At 32.8% G+C, this 16,597-nt stretch overlaps 1 protein-coding gene across 3 annotated transcripts; it reads right to left on the minus strand.

Annotated features, from left to right (window-relative positions):
- Positions 1-6,295: 6,295 nt before the first annotated feature.
- On the minus strand, positions 6,296-13,023 carry LOC137806636 (hydroxyproline O-galactosyltransferase GALT6-like). 3 transcript variants are annotated; one of them, XR_011080383.1, is made up of 8 exons: positions 12,048-13,023; positions 11,228-11,460; positions 10,863-11,153; positions 10,621-10,749; positions 10,359-10,529; positions 7,219-7,409; positions 6,905-7,012; positions 6,723-6,755 (listed from the first exon to the last, which is right to left on the minus strand). XR_011080383.1 is itself a non-coding variant. In XM_068606849.1 (7 exons), exons 1-7 carry the CDS (start codon positions 12,877-12,879, stop codon positions 6,546-6,548), a joined length of 1,974 nt encoding a protein of 657 aa, XP_068462950.1. In that variant the 5' UTR covers positions 12,880-13,023; the 3' UTR covers positions 6,296-6,545. The 3 variants fall into 3 exon arrangements, 1 of the variants encoding a protein (XP_068462950.1); XM_068606849.1 differs by lacking the exon at positions 7,219-7,409 and having other exon boundaries at positions 6,296-6,755; XR_011080382.1 differs by having other exon boundaries at positions 6,714-6,755; positions 6,905-7,409.
- Positions 13,024-16,597: the final 3,574 nt, after the last annotated feature.

The raw sequence follows: 16,597 nt of genomic DNA on the forward strand, positions 1-16,597 counted from the left end.
CCACTGGAAAATCTAGCCAAAGAATAAAAAACCTTGGTGTAGATGGTAAATGAAACCTTTGTGCAACAAAGTAAAATTTGAAGGGGTTAAGTTGAATGAAGTGGAGATAGAGAGGGCTCCATGAATGTGTGGTGGTGTAGGAGAAATATTTGGGAGGTAAAGGCTTATACAATATAAACGGTCTAATGGGGTTATTTAATATTGGACCGTTTAGGGGTGGTTGTATGAGAAATTGTCCTAATGGGTTGGTGTTGATGAAATTTGAGCATTTAAGGTTATGCTCAGGTGGTGGTGAAGATGGTTCAGTTTGGGTGGGATGGTGGTGGATAGATTGACTAGACTGTTTAGCTATTTATAATATATTTAGTCACACGAACATATTTGAAAACTTATTTTAAACTTAGCTTCTTCGTTTGAGAGGCCAAAAGAGACACAAATTATGCAACTCATCTAAATTACTTGATTAGTAATTCCAAAGTGCTCAGATCATGGTTTTTGCATTTGGTTAAACACCACAAGTACAAATTAAATACTTAAGAATAAAACATTTTAGTTTGTACTCTCATAATAACTTTTCTTTTTGAGTTAGTGTTGATGATAATAATACGAAAAATAAAGGATAGGAGGGAGATATAATACACACAACAATTTGTACTTGTTCGTTTGTTACAACAAACTACATCCAGTTCTTGGCTATTAAGTCAAGTTCAACTAGACAGACTACTATTGCGAAGTACACTTGAGTTTTCTTTGAATTTATAGTCACTCTTGGTTAACCCCTTGAGTATTTTTTATACAAGTCGTTATTTTCTCAATTGAGTATTCTAAACTCTAATCAATTCTGGCATAATGAGTATTCTTAACTTTAGTCATTCTTGGCTTAAAAAGTATTCGTTTAGCTCTTAGCCACTCCTAACTAACCCCATCAAGGAGTATTCTTTCCTAAGGCACTCTTGACCACTCTTTTGAGTATTTTTTTGTCCAAGAACCACTCATGGATAAGGTGTAAAGGTTAGGTGTTTAGATGAACAGATCATTGGGTCTAGCCACTAGAGAGAATTTTGTCTAATGACTTGTACAAGGTTTAAGCTTTCTCCTAGTTCAAATAATTTATTTTCTCTCTAGGAAGGGGTTGCATTTGTCAATGTATACAATGTGTAATCTTTCTCTCCTATATTGTAGGATAAACACTCATAGTGTCTTCCATGGAGTTCTTCTGGATCCGAAGATATGGCAGAATCTTTGCTCTTAGATTTGGGATCTCTTTCTGAAACTTTAAGGATTGCTCAATATCTTAGCAGTATGTTGGCACAGTATATCCTTTGCTCTCTCTTTCTTCTTCTTTATGGTAGACTTTATATAAGCGCTAGAAGAAGATAATTGTTGATAGTGTGTGTGTGCCTTCATAGCTGAATTGTTTCCTTGGATTTTTTAGAGGATTGGCGGAAGCATGATGGATGGAATGGAACAAGGATGGCTCTAATGGAGCTATGGATTACTTTAAGGTGCATGAAGAGTAAGGAGAGTGATTGGTTGGGCCATATCACTTGAAGAGGTGAAGAAGAAGACCAAAGGTGTCTACCCTAGAGAGGTTTAGACAAGAAAGTGAGTAGGCTAGCAACTTGGCAACATAACACTCTAAAATTGATCTTATTAATCCATGACCCAAGCACCTCAATTTATAGGAGTGAGGGTTAACATTTTGGAGCCAAAATTTGAAAATTCAAAATAAAACTCTCCAATGAGAAGGTGCCATGTGGACTTTCCATGTTTAGCTCACGCCTTCCATGCTAAATCCTCTTCACTCCTAGGCTACCATGTGGACGTCCATGTGCTCCATGCCAAGGTAATTTTCATCTTCTAATATACCCTAGACGTTTTAAGGTTACATTGGGCTCAAAGAAGCCCAATTGTTACCCTAACTAGTCACTTTTAATCATAACTAGACCTATTTTACTATTAGCCAAAATACGCCCAAAAATATATGCTACTTGGACAAAATATTTGGTCTAATTATTTTATGCTACTAGGCCCAATACATGGTCCATGAAATCCTAAACAACTTTATACAATTTATTTAAGCTAAAGCTTGACACGAAAATAATGTTGACTAGTCAGCCGAAACTCAATCTTTTTGTGTTTTTCTTACCAACTCTAGTTTATGTTTTGATGAGTTAGAGGTCTTCTTGGATATGTTTGTACATTCCTTCATCCTAGAGTTGTCCTTTTGATTGGGCCTACAAAAAATAAACAAAAGCCCAATTAGACCCATATTTGCAAATAAATCCATAAACAACCTTTAGGTCTTCATCCTCCTTATTATGTGGTTGTGTGTGGCTGGGGGCTCTGCCATCAATTGTTGAGAGACCGTTTATAGTCATTGAGCAAATTCAGTTTCTTACGTGTCCACCTTGTGTCTATCGAGCTTCAACGTGATTGTTGCATTTAATGCTCTTCTTCTTTATGCAACATCCTTCATAGCTAACCATTGTATCTCCCTTGGTAGCATAACATTTTGCATCAATTCTTGGTAAAAGTACACACCGTACAAGGCATATAGCTGAGTCAGAGTTGAAAAGCTCTTTGTTTCAGGATGTTGATGGAGAAATAAACTTTTGCTTGCTTTCTAAGAGATTTCGATATTGATTTTTATTTTATTTTGAATGGATCTCTTTCACAAATGGACATTCCTTGCAACATAGAATAAACATATGACTATTTATTTAAATACGAGGATAACTTAGTCTATGTGCATATCGTTTATTGTTTTATGTACATTTCCTTTGTTCTTATGTGTTCATTATCAAAATTAAGAAAAGACAACACAATGTTGTATTGTCTATCAAACGAAACACTTGCATCTTACATGATTTATTTTTTTTATAGAACTATTATCTTACAATTGAATTATGATAATGTTTTACACTCAATTATTTTAAAACTTAATCAAAATATTGAATTTTTTTCCTTAACAAATTATATGTAAGCATGTGACTTTACAAAAGTTAGCATTAAAAAAAAGGTAAAAAGGTTTCTCCCTAAATCCTTTAAAAGAACTCATATATACACTAAAAAGGTAATTATATTTTTTAATGTTTTTATTAACATAACTAAATTGGTTAAAACAACTTGTTAGACCAATAAAAGTACCAATATTGGCTGAAGAAACCATGTTGAGGTCAAAACTTGCAAAGTTGACAACATTGACTTATTATAAGTAAGGGTACATAAATATGAACTTAGAGATAAAAAGTTGACAACATTGACTTAGTGAAATGACAACTCTTGTTGCATACCTACAAAGTTGACAATATTGATTTAGAACAAGTTGTGGAAGATTAGAAAGAATATTATGCAATCTCTAGAGAATTGAGAAGAATGTTGTGACAGCCTAAAAAAGTTAAAAGAGGAACACTATTCTTTATAGGAGAAACAATATTTTTTATAGTAGGTAAAGTTTGAAGCATATAAAGTACATTCAAGCACAAATATATTTTCTCATAAGACTTAAATTCAAATATTGTACCAAAAAAATAACGGTAAAAATTAGTGTTTATAGTTTTTTGTTTTTATCTAAGTAAAATATAATTTGAAATCTTTAATGGTATAAAACTAAATTTGGAAAAATTACAAAAATTGTGTAATTTGGTAATGAAAATAAAAGGGTAGTTGTGGTTCAAAATATCTGTGATACGAGGCTTCAAGCTAGACATCATGTTACACACAAGTCATTATTATCCAGAATATCACAGCCTTACTTGGAAAACCAATAAGATTCGACTATCTTTTCTGTGGAAAGGTTTAATCAAGATAATTATGAATTTTATGTCCAAATTAGCCACTTGATAAGTGCAAAATTTCAGTAATATTTCATATTAAAATATAGGCACTTATGGGTATTAATTGATAAAATAAGTATAAAATAACCTCTAATTTATGAAATTATACATTTTTACATATTTTGTGATTTTAATTTAAATAAGAACGATTTATTCTCAAATTTGTGTTAATTTCAAGATTTTAGGGAAGAATGGAGATAATTGGGCAAAAAGAGAATATACAAAGTTAAAAAGGGAAAGTTGGAATGTACCAGCATCACCAAAGTTGCCCCAAACTCGCAAAAAGCCAAGACGCCACCAATGGATCTTGCTCAAGTGAGTTCATTCTCGCTAGAGCGAGATTGCTCCAGTAACGTTGGGCCTTTTACGTGAAACTCGCCCAAGCGAGCCCATTAGTGCCCAAGCAAGAAGTCACTAAAACCTAAGCAAATTAGGTTAAATAGGAGGTTTAAGGCACAACCTTAGACATCGGTGAATCAATGATTGAGAGGAAAACACCATTGAGTAAATTGTAATCCAATTGGGAGAATAGAAGGTCTTAGAAAACCCTAGAGGAGGTAACCGTCAAGGAAAAACATACGAAATCTTCTTTTCTTGCTCTTCGTGCTTGTAACAATCATCATGTGTGGCTAATTCTACACTTTGGGGCTGGGAGTAATCTGTTCAAACTCTTATGTATTGAGGTGATATCTAAACATAATATTTTGTTCTAGATTGATGATTGGTATTATTATTTTGTTAGTAATGCTTGTTCACATTGATCTTGAAGTTTAGATTTGACTGGAAAGTACTTCTAAGTTTTTGACCCAAGTGATAATGCTTAACCTATTTGAATGTCATGAATAGATTTAAAATGTTAATTGCTATCAACGTTTGATCTTAATGATAAGTTGTTTTTTTATAAATATGCGAGGAATCAATATTTAGGAAGTTTCTTCATAATTTATATGCGAGAAATCGATATAAATGATTTTTATACAAGCATCAATATCAATCTAAGGAAACAATATTGTCATGCTAATCAAAATACAAAAGAGTGAGAAAGATGAACCTCAATCCCTATTTTTCCAATTGAAGCAACAAACTCTTTGACTTGTTTTCTTATTAATCATTGTCATCATAACAACTCTCAACAAAAACTTTTATTATTCTGCTTCCTATTTAGTAAATCTTTTACTTGATTATTCAACTATTTTTTGTAGGTTCGATATCCGTCCTTAGGGACAAATTATTATTTCTGACAATGCGGTGCATTTGCCGTAGAAAAGTCATTGTGAAATTAGTTGGATGTATTATTGAGAAAAAAATTACAAGTTGTTCACATAGAAAATAAGAGAATTTATCAAGTGAAGGCAATTCCCCCTCCAATACATTCCACAAAAATTAAAAGCCAATTTTGCAAGTCTATCAACAGTCAATTGCATGCTTGCTGCAACTCACATTTTTTAGTCTTCAACTCATAGTAATGCAGTTATTCATTCAAATTCTCCCTCTACTTCTAAACCTTTCCCCTCCACCTCCATATTAATTGTCAAAAGTTAAGTTTGACCTTTTTAAAAATTTTAAATATCCCTAAATGAAGTATAACTTTACATTTTTAAATAACTTCAATTGCGCATTCGTACTCACATACCTCTCTTCCGACCGCAACACTTTCATTCTTTTCCAGCCACGTTTGAGAGAAAAATTTCATCATTTGCGTGTGTGGAAGGGTTGACTAGAAGATTCGTTGTATTCGACGTTTCCCGTGTGAAGATATTTTTTTTTTAATTTTGTACTCCATTTCTGCCTCTTGTTTTTTTTGTGACTTCCAAAAAAAAATAAAAAATAAGCAAACGAAAATACAACCACCATAAGTAAAAGCACCACAAAATAAACCTCAATCACCAACGTTCACCACCAGCTATCAGTAGCCACCACAAGCAACCACCACTACTTGAAAATGAAAAATAAGACACCACATTCTCCAACATACTCAGAAAGATATTGTTAAAATTAAAAAAAAAGTATGAAAAATATAAGAAAGGTATGGATGTCACAAAGAATTTCCCTTCATGCTCACAATTCTTCACAATTCTTGAAGAGAATTTTGGCTTGTTAATTTCAAAACTCTTTGCCAATTTATTTGCACTAAAAAAATTAGAATATTCACCACTAATAATAAAGTCACATTTTATTCCTTTGAAATACCTGAGCAATACACCAGAATCTTCTTAGTTCATACTGCTATTTTTCATTGTATAAATTAACATGACTATATTTTGAATGTTCTAAAAAACTATTATTAAAATAAATTAGTTTTCTCCAACGGGAATATCTTTTATTCTCATCTCTTTTAACTTGTCATTTTCATCTTTATACGACATGGTAGTTTAATTTAAGATATATATGTTGAGGAGATATAAGATCAAGAGAAAAGAAAGGGGAGATTGAAGGTCTTTTCCAAAGCACTAAGCTAGACCCAGTCAAAGCAGAAATAAACATTTCATTTGGCTTCTGTTACACTCTCTACTACATTACAAATTCACAAATCATCAGCGATAGCTGCAGTATCCAGCTTTATATGCTACACCTAGGCCTTCTACTTGGGAGAATCCAAATGGGGAAAAGTAGGAGGTAAAACAATGAATGAATATGTGAAGGTCATAAAGGTTGTAAGTGCCTATGTACAAACATATAATATGAATATTACGATCATTGGCTATGTTATCTCATGTTGCAACATAAGGGTTTTCCCTGGTCTTGCAACTTATGCCACATACAGGTCATTTGTCGTGGAGATTGGTAATGTGCAGTATAGTAATCTTCAATGCAACCAAATTGGCAGAACTTCAAGCTGTGCACATATTCAACTGCTCTTGAACTGTTGAATTGTTCTACCCACATCCCCATGCTCACATCCTCCATTTTAAATAACTACAACACATTGAAGTTGTCATCAATAAACAACCAACACTTCTACTCTTTATGTGTAAACACAAGTATGTGCACACAAACTAGCCAACTTCACACACACATAGCAAACATAATCAGGACATGTCAAGTAAAGATAATTGCAAACGTACTTTCAGTCTGTGCTTCTTGAAGTTGGATACAATGAAGTGAGCAATGTCTGAAGAGATTATATAACCTGGACCATTAGCATAGGTAGGATACTCTTCCTTTGACCATTCCTGGTAGATATGAACAATAAGTTTAAAACAAAACAAAACAAAAGGGCATAAAACAGTTAGCATGTGATGAGATGACAGTTTCAATCTTAAAAATCCTAGAGTCACAATAGCTTCAGCACACTGAAATGCAATCATGCTACGTCTCTGTTGTAACTCTTACAAGCATATGCCTAAACATAACATTTGGTCAGTTAAGAGAAGAATACCGAATGTTGCATAATCATCCACTCAGAATTTCACAATCTGCAGAAACATATTGTGCAGAACTTCAGGTAATTCAAATGCAGAAACTTCATCAGCCTGCAGGCCAGATTTCCCTAAAATTATCCATTCCAAATTCTATAATCTGGAATACAACTTTGTAATCTGGATTGTGCAATCTTGAACATTGAACAATCTGAAACACAAATTTCAACTTCCATATTTTATAACTCGAGAAGTCTCTGAATTCCACATTTCGAAATGAGAAAAAAAATTAAATGAAAAATGTCAAAGGGTAATTTGAGTATTACCTGAAATATGGGGTGCAAGAAGAAAGGCATGGAGGTGCAAGAAGAAACTATCCTCAATTCCTAATTCATAACAACTTCACGAAATTCGATAATGATTTTTTAATATTTAATAGTGTTTTTTTGTCTTTCTGAAATACATAAATTGTTTAGGTTTCAATACTCATCAAATGCTAAATGCAATAGTCAGACCTTAGTTAATTTATTAGTAAGAATGAAATTCAAATTTCATTGAAAACCAAAACATCATTATAACATTTTTACACATGTGTTGTGAGAATAATACTATGAGACTTACCTATTTCATCTAAATAAGAAAAAAAATAACTTAATAAACAAAAAAAAATTATTCAAAATTAATATTTAATTTTTTTTCATTAATTTAAAAATAATTCTTATGCAGGCTGGCCCGCGGGCCAAATGCGGAGCAGGTTGCCCCACATTGTCATCCCTACTCTGACGCTCAAGTCAGTTCTTGGTTCGAGTAAAGGATGTTAGTTCAAGACGAGGATTATGTTACCTTTAGCCTTAGGGTGTTCTTCTATTTATAGTAATTGTGTTAGATCGTTGACTATTCAGATGATTAGGTCGGGTCCAATGGAGCCCAATTGCCATTTAATCATGATTTGTTGGTGTTTACTATTATGAAGTACTCCTTAATGGTGTTGTTAATCTTGAATGTTGTTCGGGAGGTTGCCTGTGATTTGTCGAAATGCCAGATAATTCTTGATAGGATATAGGTACTTGACAATACACTATGAGACCTCATCATCTCAATATTAGGTAGTACACTGACTCCCAAGCTCAAGTGAGGCGAAGAGTCTTAAGAAAGAAAGCTTAGTTTCTTTGTCATGTCGATGTTTTGTCGACCCCATTGGTACACTTGGTCCTCAGGCCTGAGTAAGCGAAGCCTACGAAGGGTTTAGAAAGACATAGTGTTTTTTGGATGCCGCTCTTTGGCAAAGATTTACAGGGGTGAAGTCGATCTTGGTCGAGAACGCTGAAGCGCTTTCCAAATGTCGTTCCTTACAAGGATTTGCTTGGGTGAATTCGACCTTGACCGAGAACGTTGTGGCGCTTTCCAAATGTTGTTATCGACAGGGATTCATTTGGGTGGATTCGACCTTGGTCAAGAACATTGAAACATTTTCCATATGTCATTCTCGGAAAGGATTCACTTGGGTGAATTTTGACCTTGGCCGAAAATGTTGTCATGTTTTCCATGTCGTTCTCGTCAGGTAGTCGTTTAGGTGAATTCACCATTGGTCGAGAACGTTGTCACGTTTTCCATATGTCGTTCTCAACAAAGATTCACTTAGGTGAATTCCACCTTGGCCCCGATTGAGTGCGGTAACCATGTGATGCATGCCTACCTCAAAGCTTAGGTTCTGGATACTAAAGGGCGACTTTCACGAACCGTTCAATGAACACTCACAACGACTTCGTCTTCTCTTGCCTTATATTAACCAACGCGATTGACCTGAGGTGGTGAGATCGGCTTGTAACGAATTGTGCCCTGAACTACATGACTAAGGTATCAAAACAATTGATGGAGTGGGGAGGCAATCGTGTGAACCAGCTTAGAGCGGCTCCTTTAAGGGAGGTAGGGAAGACTTAACACAGGAGTGCGTCCTCGGTCGTGTACAAGCTGACCTGGGTTACATATGCGTCTATGTGCTTGTCGGGGTCAATGGTCCCATCATACTTGTCCAAAGTCAGACTCTCCCAGTTACTTGGAAGGGAGACTTCCATTATAACCTCAGTGAGCAGATGCCGCCGGATGATGCACCGAAGGTTCCAGTTGAAGTTAATGTCTTGGTATTTAAGTGGTGAGAGTTGTCGACTTCCTCCACTTTTGGCACAGTGTGCTGATTGAACTTGGTGGGATCTCGATTCTCGTCCCTCACAATCGGGATTGTCACGCTATTGTCTAAATTCTGTCTCATGTGAGCATTCTCTGCTCTTAGGGCATTTATCTCTTCCACGTTCGTCCTTTTGAGGGTCTCCAACTCCTTCCTCATTTCCATCATCATTGCTATTGGGTCTTTTGAGTGGTTCTCCACTTCCTCTGGTGCACGTTTGTCATTACTCATCATATTTTTAGTGGTTACCATGTGGCTTTTTAGTAAGGTTTTCTTCCGACCCCAGGTGGAAGCAAAAAATGTTCTTACAAGGTCGGATTTCCCTACATGTGAACTTCTCAGTTTTCAAGTCCTTGGCTTCTCGGTCTTTGAGTCCTCAGTAGGGGTACCTGCAATATACTTTGACGCTCAAGTCAGTTCTTGATCCGAGTAAAGGATGCTAGTTTAGGTTCAGGATCAGGATTATGTTACCTTTTGCCTTAGGGTGTTCTCCTATTTATTATAGTAATTGTGTTGGGTCTTTGGTTGTTCAGATGAGTAGGTCGGACCCAATGGAGCTCAATTGCCTTTTAATCATGATTTGTAGGTGTTTACTATGAAGTACTCGTTAATGGCATCGTTAATCTTGTATGTTGTTTGGGAGGTTGTCTGTGATTTGTCGAGTGTCGGATAGTTCTCGACAGTACATCGGTACTCGGCAGTACATCAATACTTGGCAGTATATCGATACTAGGCAGTACATCAGTGCTCGGAAGTATCCTTTGGGCATGTATACAAGACATGATAGCAAAATTAATGGCATCTGAACAATCACCCATACCATATTGCATCTCATAACATTTTGTAACCATGCATTACAAAAGAAACTAGTAAAAGCAATTGTTTTAAGCCATGATCCACAAAATTATATAATGAGCTAACTACATATGTTGAAGAAAGATACGTTATAAACAGAAATTATAAGAGAAGTTATACCTCATACGTTACTACCCATTTGCCATTACGTAGAGGCCTGTGGTGATAATTCATATTTCCAATATACAAACTTCTGCCACTTGTTACTTTTCTTACTTCGCTGATCATAGAATCTACTCTGACAAACGTGTCATCATCGCACTTCATGATATACTTGGCGGCCATTCCAATCTGCAAATAATCATTTTCAATAAAAATCAACCAATCATGGATGACTCAACTCTGATATTACTTGCCCATATTCAACTCTGCTATTACTCACCCCATATTCAGTGATAGCTATTGTCTTCAACACAACCAGATCATAATGATCCATGTAGGGGACAATAACAATGTCACCAAAATAATCTGCTTCTTTCTTTATCTCCACATTTAAATCTTTCCTTCCATGCTATTATCAAAAAATGAGAAATGAAACAATACTAAATATCTTTAACAAAAGAAAGGTAGTTCTGGATTATATTATACCGTCCTTGGTGGGTAGGGAAGATGCATTACTCTTACCAAGGCAACAAAGAAGCGAGCCACGACATTTGAAGATTTGACTAGTTTATGCTGCATCCACGATTTCCTCACTGCCATCCGTTCAGCAAAATGGTTGCCAGCAGAAAGTATTCCAATGAAAAGCTCTACATTTACGTGGAGAAGCAGTGGAGCTTTCCACTGAGGAAGTAATTCAATATGCATTTGTGGAGCAAAACTTGGATGTGATGTAGGTAAGGAAGCTGCAAATATAGAGTGCACATCAACATCCCCTTTTACGGATAGACCAGTGGCATCCTCAAGAGAAAAGCCCTGACAATATAGCATAACCAATTCAGAAATGTCTGAATTCACACAGCAAAAGGAAACATGATCAGTGTACCAACCGTGCGATAAGGAAAAGACGTCACATGCCTTCCATCCACACTAACATGGTAACCTTCCAATCCAGCACTTACGGTTAGAACAAATAATCTCCCCTCAACAAAAGGGTATGGCCAATCTACAGTCACCTTCTTAGTTCGCCCTATCACTCTTGTTAACCACCATGTTGCCTTTGCCTCTTCCGTGCGGCTATCATCATCACGAATCCACTTTTCACATTTCACATGTTCATCAACTACAGTAAGCACAGAAAGTCAGCAAAGGGGGCAATGTCCCTTGGACCTGACATGCTACAACAGAGAAAAATGAAGCACACCAAATGCACTCATTCACAACAGAGAATGAAAATGATAATAACAGAAAGCAGTAGTGTTTTTTTATATTCAAGTTCACGGATGACAAAATCAACTTAAACTGTGATCGCAGTTCTGTTGTGATTTTGTCGTTTTTCTTGATATCGTAGAAAATTATGAACAAATGTGGCTGAGGTGGCCATAATTGCAATGACGGATGTTTTTGAAACCTTTACAATACATACCACATTGGATTATAAAAATACAGAAATAATGTCCAGGGATATCAAGGCCCTAAGAATTACCACATCATGAAATTGACGGAGCACAAGTGCACAACCATGTTCTTTGCAGTGCATTTGGCAAACCCTTTGTACCTACATTTGGTTCGATGCCATTGGAAATCAAAGATGCTAACCATGCTTTTAATGCAGTTCACAGCCCCAATTCAAAATCATGATGCTAATAAAAGAAAACACATCATAAACCATTTTCAAAACTGAAAATGAGAAAGGATGAAATGAATCACCAGTATCCTCATCAGCCCGGGATTTCCATCCCTCACACCTGAGAGCAGAACCCCACTGCATCCTGTAACAAGTGTTCTGTTCAATAACAGGCTTCCCAGTATAATCCCCCTTCAACCTGGGGTTGAAATGCAGTATCCTGGGAGGCTCTTCCTTGTCCACACTCTTCAAACCCTGAAGCTCCATCATGAACTGTGACACCATCACCTTCCCCTCCCCTTCCTTCACCACAGATATTTTAGGATCATCCTCCCAGTGAGCCCAACGAGGGGTCCCCACAACAGTAAAATGAGACCCCAATGTCAAGCCACAAGGAAGCATCATCACCTTGACCCCTTTCTCCCCCCTCAATTCAGAACCAGGTAAAGATATTGAATGCTGACACGAATCAGAAAGGTTCTCAGCCTTGAACCTTGTCACATTCTCGGTTTTCATCACACTCTCCACTTCTTCCCAAAGCCTCTTCCCTTCAAACCAAGCATGCCTAGCAGCCTTGTGGAGTTCAGAAACCTCGTTTTTAGCAACACTACTGTCGTTCAAAGCCTCAATAAAACTCAAGGTAGAAACTTTCTGCAACCCCTGCATGGTTTTTCGATGCACTGAACCTTGGAACACCCTTTGTGAGGGAGAGTTTGAGGCTTTGGTGAGAAGCCTGTATTGGTGTTCCATTCCCAGCAAGGAGGAAACTGACACAGACCTGGTGAAAGCAAGAGAAGTTTCGACTTCGAAGGTGGTGAAGAGCAAATAGAGAAACATCATGGCCATGAAAATTTGAAGAGGTTTAGGCCTATAGGAAAGGAGCTGCAATGGGTCTAGCTTCTTCACCCTCTTCATTGTCTTAAAAATTCACAAACTTTTGCATCACAAAACAGAGGAGAATGAAGTTATTGCATCAACAAGGGCTTGGGAATGGTAGCTTAGCCGTAAAGTAGAAACGAATCAACTCCACCAGCTTGTTCACTATCCAAAAAGAGAACCAGAGAAAAAGTTGTCCACTGTGTAAAGTTTGAAACTTTGTTAAAAATTATTTTCTTTTTTTTAATGCTATTTTTTTTCAGCTAAAATTTATTTATTTTTTGTTTACTAAAACTTGGTTTTTTTAATATTAATATTTATAATTAAAAAAATTAATGAAAATATAAAATGTTAAAATAATTAAAAAAATTATAAATAATTAAAGTATTAATATTTATTGAGTAGGGTGGAGTATGGGTTTAAAAAAATCAATTTTGTTATCCAAAATACAGTGATACAGATTAAAATGTATGAAGCACTATTTTGTTTGTTCATAATGTAATCATAAAAATTTAAGTTAGTTTTTTAACTTTAAAATAAGATTTAAAAAATCATTTATTTGAAAAGTATATAGGATTTTCTTATTAAATTTAATTATTTATTTTAAAAAATAGACAAATATATAAAAAAAACAAAAATTACTTATTTAATTAAAAATAATTTTAAAAAATAAATACATACAATCAGTCCTGATTGTTTAAAATTTATTTTAAAAAATGAATACTAATAATTACTTATTTAATCCTCTTAAAAGGAAATATTTTTATGTTTTTTAAAATAACTTAAACAGAGAAGTATTTAAATAATAAAATGAAAATATTTACACAGTGAGTAACATTGTGTTTAAACCAAGGCTATTAAAAATATCCCAAGGATTAATTATGTATGGGATTTTAATTAGAATCAGACATTCTCAACTTTTGATAATCACAAACCTTGTTTAAGAATTATGTCTTATGAGACATCATGAAGGAGTTGGAAACACATGTTGTCATGAATTGTACAGCTCACATTGTTCAGCCTCCAGCTCCAGCTAGGGCAGCTTAGGTTGTCAACTTGTTTATTCTGTATCCATGAATCAACGTAGCTTGGTTGTTGAATAAAATAATACAATTTGAGTTGCTTTATATTGCATGGTTAAAATAGTGGAATTTTTTAAAATTATGTTTATAGGAATATGATTTTGTATATTATTTTTATGATAATTTTTTTTATGTTTTGACAATGTTAATTAATTAGAATTTTTTCTGCAAAAATATTAAATTAAATATAATTCAAAAGATACTATTTAACTCAAATTTACTAAAAAAATATATTTTAATATTTATAAATTTTTAATTACAAAGGTAAATTTGTAAATTTACATTTAAAACTTTTAAAAAAAATAAAAATTCTCTCACACTATCACATACTCACAAACTCCAATAAACTTTCTTAATCAATCCACTCTAACATACTCTAATTCAAACACAATAATTTTCTTTACATTCTCTTTTCAAATTCTCTCACATTCACCCCTCAAATTCTAAAAAATATTCTCCACAATCCAAATACAACCAAATATATAAACTCAAGATGCAAAAATGTCTAAAATATAAAATATAGCCAACATGATAATTTTAAATATTTAAATTTAACATTTTTTCATATGATAGTGATTTGCACAAAAATAATATTAACAATGTGTTTGGATCAGGGTGATTATTGTTCATCTGGACAAATTTGTGTTGATCATTCACGTTTGCATCTATGGAATTGTTGGAAGCGTGGAAATGCAGAGAAACCTCAAAACACAGTTCGTACAAGATGGTGAAGATTTTTTATGAAAGCCACATAAAATTGTAGTATATTACATGGTTACTCTTGCATTTTTTTAAGACATAATCGATGTTGGAACACATGAGAATCGATTATGTGAGAATTTTCAGTGAACAATTGATGTTGGAGCACATAAGAAACGATTTTGTATGAAATTTCAGTGAACAATTGATGTTAACCACATGATAATTGATTATGCATGTAAATTTATGAAATGATTTTTCAGATTTTTTATATTAAATAATTTATATTTATATTTATTCAGAATTTTGAATGATACTAGAATTTTTTTTTTCCCAATTTTTTCTTTAAACAAGATATTAAATGATTTAGATTTGTATCTATTTCAAATTTTCAATAATTTAGGAATTTTATTTATTTTAATTTTTTTATTTAAATAGGACATTAAATGATTTATATTTTTATTTATTTATAATTTTTAATAATTTAGGAATTTTATTTATTTTATACTTTTATTTAAATAAAATATTAAATAATTTAGATTTTTATTTACTTAGAATTTTAAATAATTTAAAATTTTTATTTATTTCAGAATTTTATTTAAATATGACATTAAATAATTTTCGTTGTTATTTATTAAGAATTTTCAATAATTTAGAAAATTTATTTATTTCATATTTTTATTTAAATAATAAATTAAATAATTTAGATTTGTATTTATTTAGAATTTTCAATAATTTAGGAATTTTATTTATTTCAGAATTTTATTTAAATATGACATTAAATAATTTAGATTTTTATTTATTTAGAATTTTAAATAATTTAATAATTTTATTTATTTCATATTTTTATTTAAATAAGACATTAAATAATATAAATTTCTATTTATTTATAATTTTCAATAATTTAGGAATTTTATTTATTTTATATTTTTATTTAAATATGACAATTAAATAATATAGATTTGTATTTATTTATAATTTTCAATAATTTAGGAATTTTGTTTATTTCATATTTTTTTAAAATAAGACCTTAAATAATTTAGATATTTATCTATTTGGAATTTTTAATAATTTAATAATTTATTTATTTCAGATTTTTATTCAAATAAGACATTAAATAATCTAGTGTTTGTATATATTTAAGATTTAAATAATTTAAGAATTTATTTATTTCATATTTATTATTTAAATATCACATTAAATTATTTATAATTTATATTTATTAAGAATTTTTAATAATTGAAGAATTTTATTTATTATAAATATACGTGTCAAAATTCGTTACATAAATTTTAATTTGTTTATTCATAAAACAATTTAATCATATTTTATTTTTAATCTTACACTTTATCTATTTAAAAAAATTATTTTATCAATCACACTAATCATATCACTCTCTAAATTTCATAAATCTTCTCTTTATTTCTCATTATCTTTTCTTTAATTCAAACAACTTTACTATCCATTCACTTACACCTCAAATTCTTTCTCGAATCCATCTTCAAATCCAAATAATCATTAAAATGATATTTACTAGAGGAAAAAAAAAGATAAAGAGCTTAAAGAAAATGGTAAAAGACTTGGAATATTTACAGTGTAAGTTGTCTTTTTTACCTTTTTAGTAATAGGTGTTTTATCTTTAGTAGGGGGTATCTGAGAAGAGTATGGCAAAAACATAAGGACTGGTTTTACTCTCTTGACTTTATATTCAAACTAGGTTGAAGAAGTGTTAAAAAATGTTAATTGTGAAAAGTGGAAAAGTGTCTGACATAGTTCACAAGTGTCATGTTCCAGCAGTTTCTGACATGTTGACATGCGATTTTGCAGAAGTATCTGTACTTTATTCATAAATGCAATGTGAAACGCAAGTCGCTTCCCCAAAAACTCAGGTAAAATTGGATCCTAACATTTGTTTTTAGAAGTGTAGGAGTGCCTGTAAGGGACGAATTCGAGCCACTTTATCCAGATAATCAAAA

Source organism: Phaseolus vulgaris, chromosome 3 (genome assembly GCF_000499845.2).
Source record: "Phaseolus vulgaris cultivar G19833 chromosome 3, P. vulgaris v2.0, whole genome shotgun sequence".
In the NCBI taxonomy this organism is placed as follows: Eukaryota; Viridiplantae; Streptophyta; class Magnoliopsida; order Fabales; family Fabaceae; genus Phaseolus; species Phaseolus vulgaris.